This window comes from Tursiops truncatus, chromosome 12 (assembly GCF_011762595.2).
Source record: "Tursiops truncatus isolate mTurTru1 chromosome 12, mTurTru1.mat.Y, whole genome shotgun sequence".
Classification (NCBI taxonomy): domain Eukaryota; kingdom Metazoa; phylum Chordata; class Mammalia; order Artiodactyla; family Delphinidae; genus Tursiops; species Tursiops truncatus.
This window is the reverse complement of record NC_047045.1, coordinates 7,277,645-7,303,385: the sequence shown is the minus strand read 5'-3', so window position 1 is coordinate 7,303,385 and position 25,741 is coordinate 7,277,645. Positions and strand designations below refer to the sequence as shown.

Here is a 25,741-nt window from a genome sequence, read left to right as displayed (position 1 = left end):
TCACTCTGTATGACAGACTCTAGGTCCGTCCACCACACTACAAATAACTCAATTTCACTTCTTTCTATGGCTGAGTAATATTCCATTCTATATATGTGCCACATCTTCTTTATCCATTCATCTGTCTATGGACACCTAGGTTGCTTCCATGTCCTGGCTATTGTAAACAGAGCTGCAGTGAACATTGTGGTACATGACTCTTTTTGAATTATGGTTTTCTCAGGGTATATGCCCAGTAGTGGGATTGCTGGGTCGTATGGTAGTTCTACTTTTAGTTTTTTTAAGGAACCTCCATACTATTCTCCACAGTGGCTCTATCAATTTACATTCCCATCAACAGTGCAAGAGGATTCCCTTTTCTCCACACCCTCTCCAGCATTTATTGTTTGTAGGTTTTTTGATGATGGCCATTCGGACCAGTGTGAGGTGATACCTTTTTGTAGTTTTGATTGCATTTCTCTAATGATTAGTGATGTTGAGCATCCTTTCATGTGTTTGTTGGCAATCAAACTGGACAGCTACATGTAAAAGAATGAAATTAGAACACTCCCTAACACCATACACAAAAATAAACACAAAATGGATTAAAGACCTAAATGTAAGGCCAGGAACTATAAAACTCTTAGAGAGGAAAACATAGGCAGAACACTCTATGACATATATCACAGCAAGATCCTTTTTGACCCACCTCCTAGAGAAATGTAAAGAAAAACAAAAATAAACAAATGGGACCTAATGAAACTTAAAAGCTTTTGCACAGCAAAGGAAACCATAAACAAGACCAAAAGACAACCCTCAGAATGGGAGAGAATACTTGCAAACGAAGCAACGGACAAAGGATTAATCTCCAAAATACACAAAGAGCTCACAGAGCTCAATATCAAAAACACAAACAACCCAATCCAAAAATGGGCAGAAGACCTAAACAGACATTTCTTCAAAGAAGATATACAGATTGCCATTTGTTTATTTTTATTTTTGTTCCTCTTCCCTGAAGAAACACAACCAGAAAGTTATTGCTAAGACCGATGGCAAAGAACATGCTGCCTGTGTTTTCTTCCAGAAATTTTATGGTTTCAGATCTCATATTCAAGTCTTTAATCCACTTTCAGTTGATTTTTGTGTAGGTAGTGAGGTAGTGGTCATTTCCCTCTTTGGCATGTGACTGTCCAATTTTCTCAACACTAATTATTGAAGGGATTATCCTTCTCCATTGTATATCCTTTGCTCCTTTAGGTGAGACTCCATTTTTATAATTTCCTTTAGTTCGTTAGACAGCTTCCTTTTGTTATTTGAACATAATTTAAATAGCTGATTTAAAGTCTTTACCTAGTAAGTTCAATAACTAGATTTCCTCAGTAACAGTTTCTATTAACTGCTGTTTTCTCTGTGTGTGGGCCATACTTTGTTTCTTTGCATATCTTGTAATTTTTTGATTGAAAAGTAGAAATTTTAGATAATATAATGTGGCAATTCTGGGAATCAGATTATTCTCCATCCATCAGTGGTTTGCTGTTGTTGCTGTTTATTATTTTTGTCATAATTGTTGCTGCCGTTGTTTGTTTTCTTAGTCACTTTCCTGAACTAATTTTGTAAAGTGTGCTTTCTCTGTCATGTGTGACCACTGGAGTCTCTGCTCAGTTAGTATAGTGGTCAGCTAATGGCTGAACAGTTAAGTGCCTTTGACCTATAAGCATCCACGCCTCTTCTGAGACACTATGTGCATGTTGGAGAATGGCTTCAATGCTCAGGCAGGCAGTTTACAACTCTCCTTAGCCTTCTGTTTTTGCTTGTGCAGAGTTTCAAAGTTGGCCAGGGCAATGAGCGTAGGGCCTTTTTGGAGGTTTCCTGGGTTTCCACAAATCCCCGTGCCTACACATAGGTGTAGATCGCACAAACACGCTGGAGGTTTCTAATGCTTTCTATGGACATCTCCTCCCCCAACTTTTCCTTTTAATTGTATTTGGTCATCTTCTCATTTGTCCCAATTGTAATTGCTGTCTTGGGTAGCTGCAATGTTAAACAATTACTATTGATTATTTTCAACAAATGCCAGGGGAAAAAGTCTGTACTTATTGAGTGAGCTGAGTCAGGTCAAATAAAGACAAGCCCTGTGAGTTGGGGTTTCCAAGGAACTACCAGTCAGGTAAAATAATGACAGCTTTCTAGAAATAGGGTTTTTGTTGACCTCTAAACCCATTCTCCTCCCTTCAATGGCTGCTAGGCTGCTAGTCTGCCCTTGTGATTATAGAGCTGTTGGTTTGCAAGTCAACCATTGTGGGAGAGAGAGGGAGGTGAATAGGACAAGTTTAAAATGCCACAAAGCTAGCTATTCTTACCAAGGGTCAGTCTTTTTCTTGAATAAACACCCATTAATTGTTGCAAGCCCTTGGTTAATTTCCAGAGTTCTGAAATATTGATTTTGACCATTTATCCTGTGTTCTTACTGTTTTTATGGATGGGTACATTTTCTGGGCTTCTTACTTTGCCATTCCTTCTGGCATCATCAGTAATATCTTCTTGGATCTTCCAGTTCAGCCTGACTGCAAGTTTAATGCAGCTCAGTGACCTGAGTGAGCATCTCATGAAGCAGAACCATGTGGATAAATCCTGTGCCTTTTTCTAACTCAGAAAATCATGAGAAATAATAAATTGTTGTTTTAAGCCACTAAGTTTTGCAGTGGTTTGTTACAAAGCAAAAAATAATGAAAACTGGACTTCCCTGGTGGCACAGTGGTTGAGAGTCCGCCTGCCGATGCAGGGGACACGGGTTCGTGCCCTGGTCCGGGAAGATCCCACATGCCGCAGAGCGGCTGGGCCCGTGAGCCATGGCCGCTGAGCCTGCGCGTCCGGAGCCTGTGCTCCGCAATGGGAGAGGCCACAACAGTGAGAGGCCTGCGTACCGCAAAGAAAAAAAAAAATGAAAACACCTTTTTCCTCACTTTCTACTTAGGATTATAGTCATATAGGTACCTGTCACATTTCATCATGAGATTGCAAGCTCTTTGAAGGCAAAGACAACATTTAATCCATCTTTGTACCACCCACAAAGCATAAGTACAGTGCCAACAGGGCAGTCTATAACTATTTGTTAAATGAGTGGAGTGAGTGATCCAGCAAATGAAACATTTTGATATGATTCCTTAATCCTTCATAAATAAAACTAAATATAATTATTTTAAAAAATTAAAAATGTAACTCAAATATTGAAAATATTTTATATTCCATGAAAGGTTTCTTCTGTGACAAAAATAATAAAACAAGATAATATTATTAATATTAATAATGTTTTAATAAACATAGTCTTAAAATAATACATTGACATAAATTTAGTTATGTTTAAAGAAAAATTATTTTTTCTTAGTCTAAGTTTATAATGGATGAAAATCCTTATAATTACTATATTTCCCTTTCAGAAATTGATATTCTGCTTTTGAGGCCAAAAATGATTTTGCTTGCCTAGACTGTAATTTTTGAAGAAAATATTTTGTATTTTAAAAATAATACAACATGTATCTACTCTTACAGACTATGTTTTTTGTTTATATCACACAAGCACAAACACTTAACGTGACACAGAATAATTTCTCTGCATCTTGCCAAAGTTTCTATTATAAAAGACACCATATTGGATTACTGGTCTGTTACCAGAGAGATAAAATGACAGCTTGCAGTGTCTAAGATATCCATGCTTGAATATTTTTGAATAGAGTGTAATTTCCTATAAGAAATTCTATCCTTTGCTTATTCAGTGATACTCCCATTAAGAAAAATACTGTTGAGACTTACTTGCCAAAGTCATTCATAGGTATATTGGGCTAGAAATTCTCAATGGGATATTTCCTACCTCCCTCCATTTTATACACATTGTACCTAGTTCAAGACTGTAAATGAGAAGTTCATCCACAGAAATTATTATTAACCTACATTTGAAGAGCTCAAAGTTTAGTGAAATATAAGTATAGTTAATCCTTTATTTCCTATTGTCTACTTTTCTTCACGTTAATGAAAGTCACCTAAATATTCATGGACAGGTGAGAGCAGAGGTATGCCAAATTAACAAAATGTTCAATGTAAAAACAATTTTTACAAAATATGACTAAGTAAAAGTCGTAGAGAGCCAAAGTAAAGTCATTCCAAATTACCCACAGGAGCCCAGGACACTTACTGCCTCTGGAGTCCTCCTTACACTAGCCCACTGAGAGTTCTAGATATAATCCGGAGTGTCTCTGAAGCCTTGTAATTCACATATTTTAGACTCTTTTGAACCTGTAATTTATTTCAATGTTAAGGAAAATCTAAAATTTAGTTTCCAACAGCTCTCTGATATTCTCTAGTAAAGCAGCCCTCAGTTCAATCGTAAAATAGAAGGAAATGCTCTAAAACTATAGAGGAAGTGGTGGAGGATCAAAAGCGGGGCTCCTTATAATGACCAGCTATGGAAGAATGCCCAGATCTGAGACTCTGACCTCAGTACAAAATTTCATAAAGGTCCTTACATTACCGTGCTTCCCTCTTGGTATTAAAATTAAGAGGTTTTTATGCAATCAGCATAAATTGTAGGAGTGATTTTTTTTTTTTTTGAAAGCACTACTATTTTCAGTTTAGGAAAAAATAATACTAACCTTTAAAACAACCTATAAATTAACCTTATATTCTTTTTTTTTTTTTTTTTTGGTATGCGGGCCTCTCACTATTGTGGCCTCTCCCGTTGTGGAGCACAGGCTCCGGACGCACAGGCTCAGCGGCCATGGCTCACGGGCCCAGCCGCTCTGCGGCATGTGGGATCTTCCCGGACCGGGGCACGAACCCGCGTCCCCTGAATCGGCAGGCGGACTCTCAACCACTGCGCCACCAGGGAGGCCCCCCCTAACCTTATATTCTTAAAGGACAGAGATGAGGGAGAATTAACACAAAAACATTATTTTTACTACTATGGGAGGTTAAAAATAAGTCATAAAATCTATAAGTCCCAGCCTATAGCCTTCATAATAAGTCACTGAGCTGTTAAGTAAGAGAAGATGAGAAACTTCAAATGAAAATACACTTTTTCCAATACTTTCTCCACATGCTTCAAACAGAATATTTAATTACAAAGTACTAGTAACTATATTTGTGGAGTCAGATAAAAATTAACATCTTATTAACCATAGGGATTTACTGTATAGGACTCTAAGAATGGATTATATTTGTCTAAATAGCATAATAACTACATTCTCTAGATCTTTTTTTCCCACTTGACTAACGAAAAATACTTTCCTGATCAGAATTTATTTAAAATCATTAGAAAATACAAGGATTTCCCTGGTGGTCCAGTGGATAAGAATCCACACTTCCACTGCAGGGGGCATGGGTTCAATCCCTGGTCAAGGAACTAAGATCCCACATGCCACGTGGTACAGCCAAAAAATAAATAAATAAATAAAAGCAATAGAAAATACAAATAAAACGATGATGTCTATAAGGCATCTATATTACAGGAAAGATCTTGGCCTAAGATGAAGTATTTAATCACTGTGTGTGTATATACTTGTTATTAAATATTCAATGGAACTCTGCATCTGCTGTCTTTTGTATATGTGGTATGGACTCAGAGATACTCACATTCTCCCTAACTATGAAGTACTTTCACTGACAAGCCCAAACACTTAATACTCTACTGTGAGAGAGCTTTCTTCCTCTCTGGAAAATGCGTTTTATAAACACAAGCGTTGTTACCATTAAAATAGTCCCTAGAAACCAGTCACGCATTACTTAACAAATTGTCTAATAATTAATCCTCTCTTTGGAAAGCAAAGAACAGGGAATCTCTGGGGATTGCTGTAAAGCATGGAAGTTTAAATGGGGAAGGCACAGCGAGGGAGGAATAAGGTCAGAGCAGGAGGCACCCCTAAGTCAGGCCGACCAAGATGAGATGCCACTGTTGTGAGCCCTGGGCAGCAAATGTGTCCCGTGAAGGCACTGAAGGTTTGGGAGGAAGGTTCCAGAAGGAAGGAGGTGAAAAGGGGAGAGGCAACCAAGATAAACCTTGACTACTGCCCATACCTGTACTGTGGACTCACACGCCTAAATTGCCACTTGTCATCTCTACCTGGATGTTAAAGGCAAGTCTAAATAAATAACTGAAATTGAACTTTTTGCTTCCTACCAAACACATCCCTTTACAAGGATTCCGCATCTCAGTAAAAGACATGACCATTCACCCAGGTGCTCCAGCCAAGTACCTAAAAGGCATACCTGATTCTTGCCTTTCCTTTATGAACTCCAATCCCATCCAACTCATCAGCAAGTCTTACTGTGTCTACCACCAAATGGATCCCGACTCTGTCCACTTCTCTCCAGCTCCACCTTCACTCCCCATCTCAAGCTGCCACGTCTTGCCCCAGACTCTTGTTACACGTCCTGATTGCTCTCCCTCTTTTCCCTCCCTTGAAGTATAGCCTGCACACAGCGGTCAGAATGAGCTTTTTAAGTGAAAATCAGACCAGGTCCCTCCCTTACTTATCACCTTCCTACAAGGCCCCGTGGCTCCTAGAATGAAACGCACATCACTGATGACGGCTCACAAGGCCTAGTGCTCTGACCCCTGCCTTAGTCTGCCACATCGTGTCCTATTCCAGTCTCTGTGTGGCACCCACGCTCCAGTGGCAGTGACCTGAATTTTGTTCCTTGAACACCTCATTCTATTGAGGTCTTGGGCCTTTGTACTTCCTGATTCCTTCCTGGGAAGGTTGTTCCCAGGAGTCGTCACATGGACGCTTCTCCTCACTATTCAGGTCTCAGCTCTAATGTCCCTTCTCTGAAAGGTCTATAGTAATACAACACTTGCTCTGTTTTATTTCCTTCATAGGTTTATAAAAGCCCAACTTTTTAAAAAAATGTATTAGTTTCCACATGTATTGCCTGTTCCCAACCACTAGAATGTGATTTCCATGACAACAGGGGCTCCGCCAGACCCGTTGCTCTAAATCAAGCATCTAGACCAGTCCCTGGCATATAGGAGGTGCTCATAAAAATGTGTTCCATTCATGGAAAATCCATGATGATGCCTATGACCGGTCCTGGTAGATATCAAACACTTGTATTCAGTACGAAGTCTGTGTCACCCTGCACAACACCTTAAAAGTCAGGGCCTTATGAGACTGGGCTACATCACATTCATCATGAAAAATGCAGAAGGAAAAACCAAGCCCTATGCAAGTCTAAAGCAGGTTAATCAAAACGTTTGACACAAGACAATTCCAGGAACAAATACAATCAGTATTCTTACTTTCAAAAAGAAGTTTAAAATCTCTACAGACTGTAGCAAAATAGAATCTCTGCTCCAAGAAGATTTCTCCAAAAGTGTCTTTGAACAGAAGTCTCCCCATCCTTGGAAATATTTCCGTTATAAAGAAACCACACATGACAATTTCCTGTAGTCCTACACTCCTAAAGCTGAAAGGGACCTTAACAGTGATTTAGAGCAACATCTCCCTGGATAAATGAGAAATTAAAGCCACAGAAGTTAAATAACTGCCTCTGTTAAATAACAAAGGTCAGGATGGGACTTGAACTCGGGACTCTTAGTTCCGAGGTCAGATTTTTCCAGTATATCAAGTTGCTTGCGTCCTCTGGGCTAAAGATAAAGTTTCCCTCATCGTTACTGACCTGACTTAAAAGTAATGTTTTGGGACTGTAAGGGAGAAAAAACTATTTTCTGAGTACTGGGTGGGGCAGGGTCAGTGTAAATAAATATAAAATATTAACGTCAAGAAATGAAAAAATAATTAAAATGTTTAACATCATACTATAATATTAACGACAACAGTAAATCACATTTGGGGCTCTGAGCAAAGGATTCATGATGACGTTTGCACATTCTAGGTGACCAGTAGCCCTGAGGGGTAGATTATTACAGTTCCTTCTTCTAATGATATTTTGAGCACAGATCAGGAAGTATCACAAACCACATAGCAATATCCTTAAAATGGGCATACTGTCTGTTGGGTTTTAGGAAAGAAATGTATGCTATAGAAGGTGATAACCAATCAGGAATATTTGCCCTGTATTCCTTAGAGATCACTTATTAGAGAAAAAAAATAGGATTTTTCACCAAGCATTTTCTTTAAATGAGTACAATTGGGGGTATGTAGTGAAAAATATGAGAACAGTGTATATACTAATAACTATGTAATGTGAAGAAAAGTATGAAGCGTCTGATAAAAACTGCCTCCTTTTTTATCCTACTGGTGAGAAGTTATAAGTTGGGATTTTAATGCCTAAGGAAGAACATCAATAGAAAGGTTACCTAACTAAAAAGACAGGTAATTCCCTGAGATGTGAAAATAATGATCATAAATGTGCCTCTTTCAAGTGATTATGGAAAGAGAGAGAACCCTTAGCACTGACCCTGGCCCAGGGGTCAGTGGAAGCTTCCATCCCATTCACCCGCTGAGCTGTGGAATCCATGACTAACATAGCTATACACAAAGTTACCTTAATGAAGGGGAGCTGTCTAGTCTCTCGGGGACAGAACAATGTCAGCTGAACAAATAATGGGCATTCCTGGCTGTCCAATTAATGAGAAACCAATAAGCACTGCCTTAAGAGGATGAACTCTGCTTTTCCACACTCCCTTCCAGATAGGGAGTACTGCAAGCATGGAAGAGCCAGGGAAAATCATAAAACTTAAAAATAATGCACTCTTGGACTTCCCTGGTGGCTCAGTGGTTAAGAATCCACCTGCCAATGAAGGGGACACGGGTTCGAACCCTGGTCTAGGAAGATCCCACATACCATGAAGCAACTAAGCCCATGCGCCATAACTACTGAGCCTGCAAGCCACAACTATTGAGCCCACACGCCACAACTACTGAAGCCGCGTGCCTGGAGCACGTGCTCCACAACAAGAGAAGCCACTGCAATAAGAAGCCTGCACACAGCAACAAAGACCCAACGCAGCCAAAAAAATTAATTAATTAATTAAAAAAAAATAGTAATGCACTCTTTTAAAGTAAGTACATGCAAGTATTTATTGATAAAGTTGTTTTATGGGGAGATGGAATTAGGGAGTGGATCTCATTTTTTCCCCACTATGCCCTAGTAGTGTGTCAAGAAAAATAAACACCATAATGAAGCTCAAAAATTTGTTTACTCCTTAGTATATTAAGCAATTGGCAATTTCATTGTACAACAAGTTCAATTTGATGTATCTGTTCAGTGTTCCTAAAAGAACCTTAGTTTGTCATGTGGCAAGTAATATCTCTGTTTCATGTATAGAAAAGTAAAGAACAAAACCAAACTACAGAATAAGAGAGGATTAGAAAGAAAAACCCATGAATACCAGTTTCTTTTCTGTTCTTTTACCTAACTAAATAATAAGGAATTTGAGGCAAGGAGTGCAATGTAAAAAGGAAAAAAACAAAGATGAACAAACTTTCACTATTACAGTCCTTAGAGACTGAAAAACAAGATGGCACAATTATTCTGGAGAAATTTCCTTTTGTAAGTGGTGTTCCAAAAGCCAAGTGTGATATACACTTAGAGAACAAAATGTTTAAAAAGTTTAGTTACTAATTACAGTGATTCCAGGGCTAATTCCACCAGCTCATAGCGCAAGCCTTGAAGCGAAGCCCTTTTTTTAAAAGTCTATTTTGGTAGAGCCAAAGTGAGTTTTCCAGATCATATTTAGCAAGACCAACCTTTATTTTTCTGCTTTAAAAACGAAACGGCTAAATGGAAAAAAATCTATTTTTAAATATCAAGAACTGGCTTCCAAATTAATTCTTCCATTCTAAATAAGCGTGAGGCAGGCTTTATGAAGAACTTCCGTATTTACAAGTATCAGTGGGGCCTCTGACTTGCTGAATATCTTCCAGGAAGAGAAATCTGATACAAGTTACATTTCCTGAGAGTGAAGTGAGAGATGCTTGGAGTTTATAGTAAGTCATTTCTTGCCCAGCTGACATTCACCATCACCTGTCACGTTACAAGCAGTTTGGCTCGCAGGGCCTGAAGGGTTTGTCTGAAATGCCTTCACCCCGCCGTGGGGGGCTGGGGGGATGATGTCTGAGTTCCATAGTCACAGAGACTCTGAAATCTTAGCCTTTCTGTGTTTGTCGGGGGATTCAGCCACATAGGTTGCTAATGGGAAAAGAAAGCTTGGATGGCTCTCTAATAATCTTACGCCTGTTACGATTAGCATTTGTTCATTGTGACGTTGTAAATGACTTCCCCTTGAAAATGAGCCCTCCTACTAGATGGCATTCTGATAACAAAAATCGAGGATGGACCAGAGAAGCTGCTCTTCAAAAAGGTTTTTCACTGTCCCCCACCCCCCCCAAAAAAGATAAAACAAATCCCGGGTCAAACCCCGCTCCACCCCCAAGAAGTCCTCTGAATTGTGAAGTGTCCTTCTGAGTCTGGGGGCTTGGCTTCTAATTCAGGGTCAGCCCGGGAGAGTCCCAGGTCGCTACCCAAAGCTGTGACTTTCCCAGCGGCATATACTCAGCCTTTTTTTTTTTTTTTTTTTTCTAGAATGGAAAGTTATTCCTCCCACACCTTCACGCTTTTGAACATGGCTTTCTTGTGGTATAACTGATACACTCGGGTTTCTCTTCAGAGCCCAGAAATCTTTCACCTTTTACTTTCCTTTTTTACATGAATAAAGTTCTAACCCCTTATCCTGGCACGTAAGGCCTTTCAGAACAGCACCTCAGCTGCCCCTTCAGCTTCCTTCACCACCAGACAGTCTCTCCCCTCTGTTTACTAAGCACACGGGATTTCTCACCAGTCTGCAAATTACGTTGACCTTGAAAACCACCATGATGCCCCCTCCAACTACCACCCGGCAAATTTGTGCTCATCCTTCAAGCCTTTTTTCACATCCCCTATGAAGTTTTTCCTGGTTCCTGGAAGGGTTCGTCCGCTCTTCCAGAGTTCATCAGACCTCATATCTAAAGATTGCTACAAATTCCATAATTCCCAGACAGAAATAACTAGGACGCTGTCTTTATTTATTCTTAAATCCTCAGTGCCTGGCACATAGTGAGTATTCAATGTCATTTGGGAATTGAGTGAAATACTTGGTTAGAATTTCTTCTTTCATTGGCATCAAAGCTGAACTTAGAAATAATGGTGACTATATCATGAAATATTTTTTCCTACATAGGTCTCCTAAGCAAAGGGAATTTTATTTTCTTATCCTGGGTAAATTAGAGAGCTATTATCTGTGAAGATAGTAGAGAGGATTGCCTATATCCGTATCGACAAGCTTTAGAGCCCCACAGAGGAAGGAGTGCCAAGCGTTAGTTGTTAAATACACTGTGAGAGGGAATTCCCTGGCGGTCCAGTGGCTAGGACTCAGCACTTTCACTGCCGTGGCCCGGGTTCAATCCCTAGTCAGGAAACTAAGATCTTGCAAGCCGCATGGCGCGGTCAAAAACAAACAAAAAAATTACGCTGTGAGGCTCTGTACCCAAGCGGCACTGCTTTGGAATCCACAGGACAGCTAGAGGGTCACTGAACCCATGCCACCACCCTCCAAAGCACACACACAGAGAGCAACTTTGGCCTTGAAGGCTGAGGATAAGCAGCCTTGAGCAGAGGTTGGCTGGGTCCCAGGAAGAAGCGTTTTCATGGAGGGGACCCACAGCAAAGGCCGGGTGACATGCACTGACAAGGAGATTAGGACCCAAGAGCAGAAGCATACTAAGTGAAATAAACCAGACGCAGAAGGACAAGTATTGGATGATTCCACTTACACGAGGTCCCTAGAAGAGTCAAATCACATAGACAGAAGGCAGAAGGGTGGTTGTCAGGGGCTGGTTGTAGTGCCGACCAAAATGAGGCCATGAACGAGGCGCTACCAAGCTGATGTGAGTCACATATGATAACATACGCAGCTTTGTGGCCACCATGCTTATTTTCTGATTAGCCTTGATGGCTCAGTTGAAAGAATTGAGATGATAATAAATTAGTGATTTATTAGCTGACACTATTCTTCTTGGATTCACAGACGTTTCAGAGTTTGTCAGTGAAATCATAATTGCATCTTCCTATCTGATTCTGTCTGAGGATGAGGGTTAGACTATCCAATGCTATTTTATGAAACATGGAGTCCTGTCGATCCACAAGAAAATCTGTAGAGCTGTTATAAAGCTATTCTTGGGCTTCCCTGGTGGCGCAGTGGTTGAGAGTCCGCCTGCCGATGCAGGGGACGCGGGTTCGTGCCCCGGTCCGGGAGGATCCCACATGCCGCGGAGCGGCTGGGCTCGTGAGCCATGGCCGCTGAGCCTGCGCGTCCGTAGCCTGTGCTCCGCGACGGGAGAGGCCACAACAGTGAGAGGCCCGCGTACCGCAAAAATAAAAAATAAAGGTATTCTTAAGCACTAGTATAACGAAACATCATATATTACTACGGTCGATGCTCTGGTTAATTCATCAATTTCAGGTCATGCTTAAATTTGGGTTTACAACCATTATAAAAGCAGCACATTTGCCACCACTGAAGGTTAATAGCTAATTAATCCTCATAGCATTTTTATGGGGCAAATAAGATTAAAGATGACTGAAGTATGTGGTTCCATGCTTGCTTTCTTTTGTATATTCTGGAAACCTGCAGTGCACATTCTACAGATACATACATATAACCCGCACCCAAGCAAAACCTCTGCTGTCTCTTATAAGATTTGATTCTTAGGATAAAAAGACAAGTGAAGAGAGACAAAAATGTAATATATAATCCAACCATAGAAGTAGATTAATTAATGCCTGTCAAGCTGGCCTGAGTAATTACCAAAATAGGACGCCTTAATTTTATTACTTGATGATGACATCGGCATTATTATGACTCCTAAGTAGTAGACTTAACTGGTACTTCACTTCTCTCAAGGTAACTGGCATCAGGACGTTTTAAGATAAGATAATTTACATGTAATTAGCCATAATTACAAAGAGATCTGCTGTATAACATTGCACTTATAGTCAGCAATGACATATTATTCACTTAAACATTTGTTAAGATGGTAGATATGTTGAGTGATGTTTCCAAAATAAAATAAAATAACATAGATATGAATGTTGTAGAATCTATATACATAAGATCAATTACTGATACTTTTTACTTCTCCCTCCAAACTACTGAATTATATGAAATCTGAGGGAGGAAAATCACAACTTACTTAAAATTGTTGATAATATTAAATGCTTCCAAAACTGTTAAATGAAACTACTGAACTGATAATATTTCATATTATGTTACATTTTAGAAGTATTGGAGGAAGTCATTGAGAGGATTTGCCCACCAGTTGACCTGTGAGCTGGACCCGGGCAATCAGAGGTTCCAAACCTCCTCCCCTGTCCTTGGGATGTACTTTCTGCCCACCATTCCCACGTTAGGAGTTGTTTCAAGGATGCAGCCTTGAGAGAGTAATGTGTAGCTGAGACCGTCTGGACAGTGTACATGACTGACCCCCATTAAGACCTCTACATAAACTTCTATGATTACGGTGGGTGGGTGCAGAGATTTACTGCTCTTGCCGTGCCCAAGACAAGCCTTGTATGTACGTTCCCTTGCTCAGTAAACCTGCCACCTACCAATCTGGGGGGCTCTGTCTCTTTCTTTGGTCTCTCCTTGCCCTCTGTGTATAGGGGCCAATTTCAGGTTTCACCAGGGGAACTCCCGTGGTTATGAACAAACAAGTAGCCATTTCAACCTAAAGCAATTTATTATTGGAACATATTAACATCTCTTAATTTTCTAGAAAAATATAAAAGAGGTCCTTATGATAGAGAAGTAAATATTTCTGTGCATTCTTAAAACTGTATAATACTCTTAAAATTCTTTTCTATCTAATATATAAAATTTGGCTAAACTGAATAAAAAAGAATGAAATGATGCCATTTGCAGCAACATGGATGGACCTAGAGAATATCATACTAAATGAAGTCAGAAATAGAAAGACAAATACCATATGATATCACTTATATGTGGAATCTAAAATATGACACAAATGAACATATCTACAAAACAGAAAGACTCACAGACATAAAGAACAGACTTGTGGTTGCCAAGGAGGAGGGGGTGAGGGAGGGATGGGTTGGGAGTTTGGGGTGAGCAGATGCAAACTATTATGTGTAGAATAGATAAACAACAAGGTCCTTCTGTATAGCACAGGGAACGATATTCAATATCCTGTGATAAACCATAATGGAAAAGGATATGAAAAAGAATGTATATATATGTATAATCGAATCACTCTGCTGTACAGCAAAAGTTAACACAACATTGTAAATCAACTATACTTCAATAAAATAAATGTTAAAAAATAAAACTAAAATAAAACTTCGCTAAATTATATGATTTAAAAATTTTAGGGCTTCCCTGGTGGTGCAGTGGTTAAGAATTCACCTGCCAATGCAGGAGACATGGGTTCAAGCCCTGGTCCAGGAAGATCCCACGTGCCACTACTGAGCCTGCACTCTAGAGCCTGCAAGCCACAACTACTGAGCCCACGTGCTCAGAAAGTGTAGCTTTTATGAGAGGAGCTGTGGGCTTTGAGTCCTGCAGCCTATGCTCGAATGATAGGAGGGACACAGCTCAGTTTCTTCTTGGATCAAGGCAAGAGCAAAGTGTAGCTTTCCCTTGCACTGTGTATCTCTCCAGCAGGCTTCAGGAAGGCAAGATGAGACCCACACTTTTCCACCAGTGCAATCCCAGAGCTTAATAAAGTGCTCAGTCCATAGTAATCTCAGTAAATGTTGAATAGAAGGGTGAACTCTGGACTAGACTGAATTCATTTCAGTGACTTATTGAATGCTACCTCTTATTCACCCTAAGCGGAACAGAAAATTCCAGGAACCCCTAAAATACTTATATAGTAAGCCACAGCTTTTATTTGTAATTGTTACAAGTTTTCAGTTAAAAACACAAAACTTAATAACAAAATTTTTAAGTATAATATCCAATGTTACTAAGGAAATTGGGTAATATGCAGAAGAGATGGATAAAACAATGATGGAACATAATTAGAAGTATATTACCAAGATCTCTAAAAATGAACTTGTAATTCTACTTTGAAAAAATCAATCTTATGAATTTTTTGGGCTCAACAAGTGTTTACTGAATGAACGGACACGTGAAAAATAAACAAAGGAGGTGATGAGTAAGTGGTGAGTCTTAACTGGCCTCTCCAGCCAGAAAAACAGAGGAAACAACTTTCCTGTATATTGTAGTGTTATTTATAATAATAAAAAGCTGAAGGTAGTGTGAAGGTCCATGTAGAAAAGACATGCCCACGGGGTGAATCATTTAACAGGAGCAAAGACCAGGGCTGATGATGCTGTGATACACACAACAGCTTTCCCCATATTTGGGAATATTTCCAAGGGAACTGTTAAGGTCCAGAGAACTTTAAAATCTCCTAAAAAACGCTATATATCTTCTAAATATTTAGAAGGATTGCTGAGGATTATTATGTATTACAAAACACAAATGAAAAGGGCTTCTACCAGCTTTTTTCTTCCATGTAAAGCCATGAAACTAAAGAGCCCTTTGCTTCCAGAAAGCAACCACCAATTTAATGAAAGGGACAGAGAGACAACTCCTCTTCACTGGAGATTTATTTGTTTGTAACAAAAGCAAAGAGGACCATATCTATCAGCTATGCCACTGTTTCTAGCTACACTATCCAAGCTCATAAAATCTTAGTAATCTGTGTTGATTATTTTTTCACACATAGTCTCATTTCCCCCCATTCTTGGGAACTGCTGCAGCTGCAAAAGCTACCCGGTCACAGGTGTCATCCTAAATCAGAGAGGCTACAGACTAGACTACAGACTACAGCCCTCCCTTCCCCCCTCTTTTCACGAATGGGCCATAGCACTCCAATCTGCTGAACTCAACAGGGCCTCAGAAGCCTTCTCAACACAGTATTCCAGATAGACATAGAACCTGAGAGATAAGACTCTTTACCGTCCTTGAATTCAATAATAAATCAGGAATTCACTTTTCTGTGACATTTCAAATTTATATATTCAACTACTAACACATTTTTATTTAAAAACATGTTTATATACAAGCAGCCAATGAAACATAAGAATTATGTTATACCAAGAAAATAAGGCGCTCTGTACCATATGCATGTTCTGTATATGTTTTCTCTCAAAACTTCACCATTTTGCCCTGATAATTGCCAAAAGACAATTTAAAGGTAATCAGAGTATGATCACCTGGGATATTGCTTTCAATCTGTAGAGAAATAATTATTTCTTTCACATGACCAGAGATACTTGTAGATACATGAAGCTGAGAAAATTTCCTCTAAAATGATGCTAGAAAATTCTAGAAAACTGGGTAGCATGCCACCCAGAATCTTTGAAAGCACCCAAATACTTACCATTTGCTATCCTAAGGAATACTAAAGAATGGACATGAAGAGAAAAGAAAACCAAACGTAGAAACCTTGTCAGATGTTCCCTGAGCCTGTGCCACCTTTTTGGGTACAACAGTGTTTATCTGAAGGACCCTTGCAAGAGCTGCCTTTGGGTCCTCACAGTAAGCCAGGCTCAAGGCACTAAGTGGGTACCTGACAAACAACTCATGAGATCTCTCCCCTCGTAACCCTCACCTGGAAGATGGCAGAACAATAAAAGCAAGCTCAGGCACAGAAAGAGTCCCAATTTCCATATAAACTAGCATCTGCCTTTTCCCATGCTGATTCTGCAAGATGGCTCATTTACAAATATATAAATAGCTGCAACTTTACTCCAGTCTCATTGAAAAATCAGAACGGCATCATGTGAGAGAAGCATCCTAGCATCCTTGGCTCACGGAGCGAAATGTAAGTGGAGCTGGGCCAAGCTACTTGACACTAGCTAGTCAGCTTAACCAGATGCCCTCCAGTTTCCTGCAGTGGAGGGACCGGGTTCTGCTGGCAGAGCCTGAGACTTCATGCACATCAATTGCCCAGCAGTCGCACCGTGATTTAGAGCCAGAGGTCGGAAAATAAATTTCAAGTAGTACCTAATATTTATTATCACACATATTCAAAAGAGAATGGCAATGTCTAAATGTGGCAGGAAGTTTTCCAATGTAGCTACTTAAAATTCGCTACGTCTTCTTACACACAGGCTCGATGAATTTTCAAAGATTGTCTCTCCAGTACTCTGGCCACCTGGCCAGACTTAGAGGGGTTTAAATCATCAGGAAAAGGGCAAGAGAGAAAATGCATTTTAATTTTTGGAAGAGAATTTATTGCCTTGCTTAAATTCATTAATTAAAGTTATCTACTGGTAGTTAAGAAACATCTAAACCAATATATATGAAATACAGATGAGATACATATTGACTTTTCTTTGCTGCATATGAATACCCAAATAGGAAGCTGTCAAGCCCTGAGGGTTTAATGCCTGCATGTGAAGCCACCTTCAGGCTTAAGATGCCCACAATAGCATAGATCTGTACAGTGACATCTGCTGAAGTTCTCCACCAGACAAATCACCCATTACATCCCCTGGTATCAAATTACCCTCTTCCTTAGCCCTCTGATTTCTTACCAATTAATGAGCAGTTTACTTTTTTTAAATTTTATTTTGCGGTACGCGGGCCTCTCACTGTTGTGGCCTCTCCCGTTGCGGAGCACAGGCTCCGGACGCGCAGGCTCAGTGGCCATGGCTCACGGGCCCAGCCGCTCCGCGGCATGTGGGATCTTCCCGGACCGGGGCACGAACCCGCGTCCCCCGCATCGGCAGGCGGACTCTCAACCACTGCGCCACCAGGGAAGCCCCCAAACAGAATTTGATGCTTTATTCATTGCAGTGTATTCACACCCTGAAATGTTCATCTTGGACTCAAAGGCTGAATATCAGGACCATATATGCTATATTTGCCTTCCTGATGACTCAAGCTTTCTGAATTACTATTGATCCATCCTCCAATTACATATAGCCAACCATATGGGGAATTATTATTGCGTTGTATAATTGCTGACAAATTGTCAGTATTTAAATGGCAAGTCATTCTTTTTAATCTCATATTTATCAGAAGAAGAAATATAGTAAAGATAACAAACCAACAATTAAAAAAAAAACCTTCAGTAAATTCATTTTGAAATGAAATGAGTAACAAGACCAAAAAAAAAGGCTTTTCTTTACTATATACTCTACACAATATATAAAATGAATATACAGTAAGGGCTAAGTTCTTTTATTTTCATTTACCATGGAGCTTATCTATATGCATGAAGCATGTAGAAATAAATATCACTCTTTTGTCTCTAAGTCTACATTGTGTCTTAGTTTAAAATTCACATTTTAAAATCTAATTTTGGTTGTGTCTATTTAAACATAAATAATATTTCTTCAAAAACAAATTTACTTACTATTCTCTAAAGATTATGCTGCTATCGATACATGTAAATTTACGCTGTAGAACAAGATCAGTTTGTAAAGATTACTAAAAACCACAAATAATCAAACAACACATTTACCACAGCATTCAAGTGATTGTGTTACTGTTGACAAGACTTTTTATTTTTAAACAAATTATTTGGAATCTCTTTAGAAAGTAGTTTATGTTGTATTATTAAAATGTAAAGAAGGGGCTTCCCTGGTGGTGCAGTGGTTAAGAATCCACCTGCCAATGCAGGGGACATGGGTTTGATCCCTGGCCCAGGAAGATCTCACGTGCCGCGGAGCAACTAAGCCCGTGTGCCACAACTACTGAGCCCGCGAGCCACAACTACTGAAGCTCGCGCACCTAGAGCCTGTGCTCCGCAACAAGAGAAGCCACCGCAGTGAGAAGCCTGCGCACCACATCGAAGAGTAGCCCCCGCTCACCGCAACTAGAGAAAGCCCGCGCCCAACAACGAAGACCCAACACAGCCAAAAATAAATAAATTAAATAAAAATAAATAAATTTTTTAAAAAGTAAAGAAAAATTATTATTTTACTTACATGGTGTCTCTAATAAGACGTGAACTTCCCAATTTGATACAAGTTTTATCACCTTCACAAAACACACGTCTCAGAGAAAAGCGCTCTCCTAGGTCAAAACCTGTGGAATGTGACAAATGATTTAATCCAGCAGTTTTATTAAATTTAGTAAATTCACAGAGTTACCAACTTTTAAATAGGATTTTTTGTAGTCCTTATCTGTAGACTGACTGATTTCAAGTTAAATCTGCTCTTTACGGGATCAGCAAAATTTCTTGATTTCTTTTCCCTCTGTTTAGGATATAGGAGGATGAAATATATGTCACAAGATTCAAGTATTATTTTTCTTTGACCTAGGAATTATTCTAAATAAGTAAGCAGAGTAGTTTATTGTAGCAGCTCTGATAGCTAAAGACAGAAAATTAGTTAAGTAAAAAGTACTACAGCCATTCAATTGAAACCGAAGCAGTCTTTTAAAAGAAATCGTGCTTTAGAAAAATATATGTTGATGTGGGGAAATGCTCGGATTTCAAATGCAGTACATGTATTATGATTACGTGTGCATATATGGGTGGGGGAAGGGTGGAGAGAGAAAACGGAGGATGAAGAGAAAAAAGAGAAAGAGAACGATAAGAATGTTACAAAAAGGGAATCATGACTGTATTTGGGTAGTGAGATCTTCTTTCTCATACATTTTCTTTTCTTTTTTTCAAACTTTCTACAATGGATACAACTTTTAAAATTTTAAATAACTTTTGTTCTCCGAGAGGTTGAGTTGTTGGGGGTCCTAGGTTAAATGATGTAGAATTCTGCGCTCAGAAATTTTTGTACATCTGACTCCTTTGCTTTTAATTTTTTAGTATTGGTGTTATCTTAAATTACAATGTGAAGGAGTCACCTACAATACACTATGTGTTTGGTGATAATTTTACACAAAAATGTTTCTTTGTGAAGAACTGTAATGCTTACCTGAAACTTCAGCTTTATCTGTGTAGTCTGTTGTAAACTGGTGTCCCTCTTTCCTCAGTATAGGACATTGTTTCTCTATTAAAACAAAAACAAAAGGTTTTGAGAATTTTCATTACATTGTCTATCATTTTTTTCAAATAAATTTGAATCATACAATACAATCGGAAATGTAAGATAAAATGGAAAGAAATTAAACCGCTCTATTAAATTCCTTTTATTTTATTTATTTATTTATTTTAGATGTTGGGGGTAGGAGTTTTTATTAATTAATTAATTTATTTTTGCTGTGTTGGGTCTTTGTTTCTGTGCGAGGGCTTTCTCTAGTTGTGGCAAGCGGGGGCCGCTCTTCATTGCAGTGCGCGAGCCTCTCACTATCGCGGGCTCTCTTGTTGAGAAGCACAGGCTCCAGACACGCAGGCTCAGTAGTTGTGGCTCACGGGCCTAGTTGCTCCGTGGCATGTGGGATCCTCGCAGACCAGGGCTCGAACCTGTGTCCCCTGCATTAGCAGGCAGATTCTCAACCACTGCGCCACCAGGGAAGCCCAATTCAATTCCTTTCAAATAAGGATAAGAGTATTACCCACCTCACAGTGTGTTCGTGAGGAATACGTGTGGTTATGTATGTGAAGTCCCTGATACACAGGGAACGCTTGTCAGTGTTAGCTACTATTTGCTCTAATGTTCTAATTGTCGCTCTATACTCGACATTAGGAAATTAGCTAGCTTTAATATCGTTAAGTTTTCATATTCAAAGTATATTCTAATGTTAGAAGAAGTGACCTACTACTATTTTCACACAGCTTGGATTCAGGTTTAGGTATTAGTGATATTAAACTTTAGAACAGGAGGAGACTGCATGGGACTAAATGTACCCCTCCCTAAATTCATATGCTGAGGTCTTAATCCCCAGTGTGGTGCTATCTGGAGATGGGGCTTTTGGGAGGGAATCAGGTTTGGATGAGGCCCTAGGGGTGGAGCCCTGGTGATGGGATGGATGTCCTTACAAGAGGGTAGAGGAACAGGGACCCTTTCTCTCTCTCTCTGCCTTGTGAGGAAACCAGGAAGAGGGTTCTCATCAGAACTTGGTCCGGCTGGCAGCCTGATCTTGGACTTCTTAGCCTCCAGAACTGTGTGACATAAACGTCTGTAGTTTAAGCCTCCAGGCCTATGGTATTCTTGTTGGAGCAGCCTGAACTAAGTTATTAAAATAAAACTAAAAAGCAGAAGCAAAGACCTCTGCCATACCAAAGTGGCCTATAATGAAAAATAAATGAGATAAAAATCATTGAGAAAGTATTAATTATATGCTAATGCTAATTAACGATGTTCAAAGAAATAAAAGATAAAGTCTGCCTCCACTTATGGTGAATTTGCATACTCACTGCACCACAACACAGTAATATAGTAATGTACATACATACACTAATTTCTTATTATCTGGGGTTTGTTTAAATTTAATTCAGGCTAGATTCTAGGAAATTAATAGCCAATCCAGACAATATTGCAGCTAGTTTTTATAATATGCCAACTGGACAACTGGACAGTTCTTGAGCTAAATTGATGAACTATTTTGGCATCATGCAGTCACAACCTTAATTTTCTAAAATGTCTAAAATTCATGTTTGGGTATAATGACCTCAAAGTTTTTATGACAGAGAGGAGATAAACTGCTGAAAACCACACTGATCTCCTGCTCTATGGGAAGTGGAAACCATCAGTTCTCCTGGTCAACCGCTCAGCCTTTCAGCCCTTCATTTAACAAATGTGTCAAAGACTTCAAGGGTGGTGACAGGGCATCAGCTTAATATATTTAACCAGAAGAATAAATCGGATTATAAATAGTGCTACCACTTAGATTTGAAAGCTGCAATCCACCCAATTAAAATATATAGCACTGAATATTTTAAAGATTACTTAGTTACTCTGGAAATTCCTGTCTCAGAGATCTTAACATGATTGCAGGTCCTAAATAATAATAAAATCGGGTCTTTTGTAAACACTACCCATTTTTTGAGAAAATTGAAATCATACCCATTTTTTATCTGAGTTCATCATCATGTTTATAAAAACCAAGATCTCTGCACTGAAAACTAGAGAATGTTGCAGAGAGAAATTAAAGTCCTAAATGACTGAGTGGATTAAGCAAGTATTTAGACTGGAAGACTCGGTATTGTTAAGATGTCAATTCGCAATTTTATATATAGACGTAGTGCAATAACAAATAAAATCCCAAGAGGTTCTGTGTGTGTGTGTGTGTGTGTGTGTGTGTGTGTGTGTGTGTGTGTGTCTTTGAAAACTGACAAGCTGATTCTCAAATTTAAGGTGAACTCCAAAAATACTAGAACAGCTAAGGCAAAACTGAAGAAGAACAAGCCTGAGAACATGTACTATTGGACACCAGGGATTTTTATAACGTGATTTTGGTGCACATATAAATAGATTAATTGGACAGAGAGTCCAAACACAGACCTGTGCACATGTGGTCTCCTTATTTACCACAAAAGGGCCACTGCAATTCGATGGGAAAAGGATGGTCTTTTCAGTCAGTGATTCTGCATCAACTGAATGTCCATGTAGAAAAACACTGGACTGTGACCCTTACCTCAAACCATGCAAAGAAATTAATTAGAGATGATCTTAGACCTAAACATGAAACGTAAAACAATAACGAACTACAGAAAAACGTAAAATCTTCCTGAACTGAGGGTAGCAAATATTTCTTGATAGGGACACAGAAAACATGAAAGGTTGATAAACTGGACTTCATTAAAATCTTAATAATCACAAGACAACATTAAAAGAGTGAAAAGGCTAGCCACAGACTATTACAATACGTATATCCGATCAAGCATCATATCCAGAACATACAAAGAATTCTCACAAATCAACGGGGAAAAGATTGAAAACCCTATTTTGAAAATGTGCCGGGGCTTCCCTGGTGGCGCAGTGGTTGAGAGTCCGCCTGCCGATGCAGGGGACACGGGTTCGTGCCCCGGTCTGGGAAGATTCCACATGCCGCAGAGCGGCTGGGCCCGTGAGCCATGGCCGCTGAGCCTGCGCGTCCGGAGCCTGTGCTCCACAACGGCATAGGCCACAGCAGTGAGAAGCCCGCGTACCGCAAAAAAAAAAAAAAAGAAAGAAAATGTGCCAAAAAACTAAGCACTTCACAAAAGAAAATATCCAAAATGCCAACCCGCATATGAAATAGTGCTTAACATCATTAGTGATCAGGGGAATGCAAAGTAAAACCACAATGATATACCACTAAATGGCTAAAAATTAAAGAACTGACAGCATCAAATACTGTTGAGGCTCTGGAGCAAAAGGAAGGCTCGTCTACGTTGCTCGTGGGGGTGAACAGTGCAACCACTTTAGAAAATTGTTTGGCAGCGTTTCCGAAAGCTAAATATTCATGAACTCTATAACCTGGAAATTCAATGACCCAAGAGAAATGAGTACAAAAATGGTGTAAGTGGCTCTTTTAGAAGAGAATATTCCTCGCAGCATAACTCATAATAATCCAAAACTGGAAACAACCCAAATGTCCATTGACAAGAGGATAAATGGACAAATTGTGGTAAATACAATAAAAAAGTATAGAAAAAAGAATGAACTACTGCTACATGCAATGACCTGGATGAATCTCAGAGATACAGTGGTAAGCGGAAAAGAATACCATTCCCCAAAGAACACAAACTGCAGAATTCCATTTATGTGAAGCTCAAGAGATTGCATGACTGATCTATGTCAGAACACTGATTGGCTTGGCAGAGGGGTCAACTGGGATAGTTACAGGAAAGCCTTCTGGGGTCATGGAAAGTTCTATATTTGGATCTGAGTGGCAATTTCACAGATGTGTAAATACATATGCAAAAATTCATTACACTGTGCACCTAAGATCTGTGGACCCCGGTGTGTGTTATACAAAACAGCATGTCTGTGAGAAAACACTTTAAGCTCAAAATAATTTTTGCAAAACACCCAAACTGTGATCAAATTTTTACAATGACTTTGCATAACTATATGACTGTAGAAAATGAGGTTAACTTTAAATTCTTCACAACATATATAGGGAGACCCCAATAGATGATTGGCAAAGCAAATATCCAGACTGTGGAAGGAACTTCCTACTGTGACACTTTGGTAATGAGTGGAAGCTATGTTAGCTTATTGCCAAGTTGGAAACAGTATATATCTTATTTAAATTCTTCTGAGGATCTAATGAATATATGATGATGTCAAAGTAATAAACCTGTCACTTTGAAGTGAAGAAAATTGAACATTTCCAGCAATATTTATGAAAGTGTTTCTTCACTAAAGTCTTTAGTTTATGAAAATCAAATACAGCTTTGTATCTCTAGAATATGTGCTCTGTTATGAAAAGCTGAACAAAACAAATGAAAACTAAATGTTAATTTAAGTGAAGTAAGTCAAAGACAAATATCATGATATCACTTTATATGTGGAATCTAAAAAATGATACAAATGAACTTATTTACAAAACAGAAATAGACTCACAGACATAGAAAACGAACTCACGGTTACCAACGGGGAAACGGGGGAAGGGATAAATTAGAAGTTTGGGATTAACATATACACACTACTATATATATAATAGGTAAACAACAAGAACCTACTATATAGCACAGGGAGCTATACTCAATATCTTGTAATAAACTATAATGGAAAAGAATCTGAAGAAGAATATATATATATTCAATTTTAACTCAATTTTATTTGACTTCAATTTAAAGTTTAAAAAAACAACTAAATGTTAATTCTTTGGGGGAAGACTCAAGGCACAAGAAGCTGAATGCATGAGTCTCATGGTCCACTGCATAAAAATGGCAACACAGGAGAAGTGGCTATTAAAAGTTGGATATGTTCATTTCTTTAAGCATTGACACTTGCATTTTAACATAAAGTAAAGCATACTTTTTGCGTAAATGTGCGTGCTATCTTGAAGAACTACTGATAAGACCCAAATATCCAAGCATCCTGTCAGGTAGTCAGGAGAATCCTGGCAGCAGTGTCATTTCAAAGGCTCTTGGGAACCTTTCAAAAGTAATTACTAAAATTTCACCACAAAAGATGCACTATTTAGGGGCCCTTAATCAACAGACATTTTGAAACATAAATGCAGAAGTTTTTGACAAATTCATGCTAAGATGCTGTCAGTGATTTTCAGACCCACTTTCCTCCTGACTTAGCTTGAAGGATCTGGGCAGCTTATAGGGTTGGAGGGATACTGAAAGGGGGTAAAGGAACCAGAAAAGAAGACAACTAGGTCAGATTTGGGGAAGATTTTACCTAGATTATCTACAAAAAATTACATACATTTTACAAATGTGTGTAATTACATACATTTTACCCTTCTCTCCCTCTAAAAATTAGAAACCTGATGACCTACGAACAAATCATTCAAGAGAACTTATGTGATTTTCCCCCAGATCACATAGTAACTCAATGGCAAAGCTGAAATAAAATTCATTTCCCATAGTCCAGCTTTTTTCTCTATACTGAACATCCACCTCAAAAACATGTTCTAGGGCTTCCCTGGTGGCGCAGTGGTTGAGGGTCCGCCTGACGATGCAGGGGACGCAGGTTCGTGCCCCGGTCCGGGAAGATCCCACATGCCGCAGAGCGGCTGGGCCCGTGAGCCATGGCCGCTGAGCCTGCGCGTCTGGAGCCTGTGCTCCGCAACGGGAGAGGCCACAACAGCGAGAGGCCCGCGTACCGCGCCCCCCCAAAAAAAATGTTCTAAACAAAATAATAGAGTACCTATGATACTCTCTTCATTCATTAGTGGAAATATACTTTGTCCCCACTCTCAGTTTGAAACACATGCTTAAAAAAA

General features: G+C 39.2%; 1 protein-coding gene across 1 annotated transcript in view; it reads right to left on the bottom strand.

Annotated features, from left to right (window-relative positions):
* COL19A1 (collagen type XIX alpha 1 chain) overlaps nt 1-25,741 on the bottom strand; it is a 327,107-nt gene that overhangs the window by 283,457 nt on the left and 17,909 nt on the right. Inside the window, exons 3-4 of the mRNA XM_073789871.1 lie at nt 19,885-19,959; nt 18,937-19,036 (exon numbers count right to left, since the gene is read on the bottom strand). Of these exons, the coding sequence (XP_073645972.1) occupies nt 18,937-19,036; nt 19,885-19,959 (175 nt within the window). The remainder of the gene's footprint in view (nt 1-18,936; nt 19,037-19,884; nt 19,960-25,741) is intronic.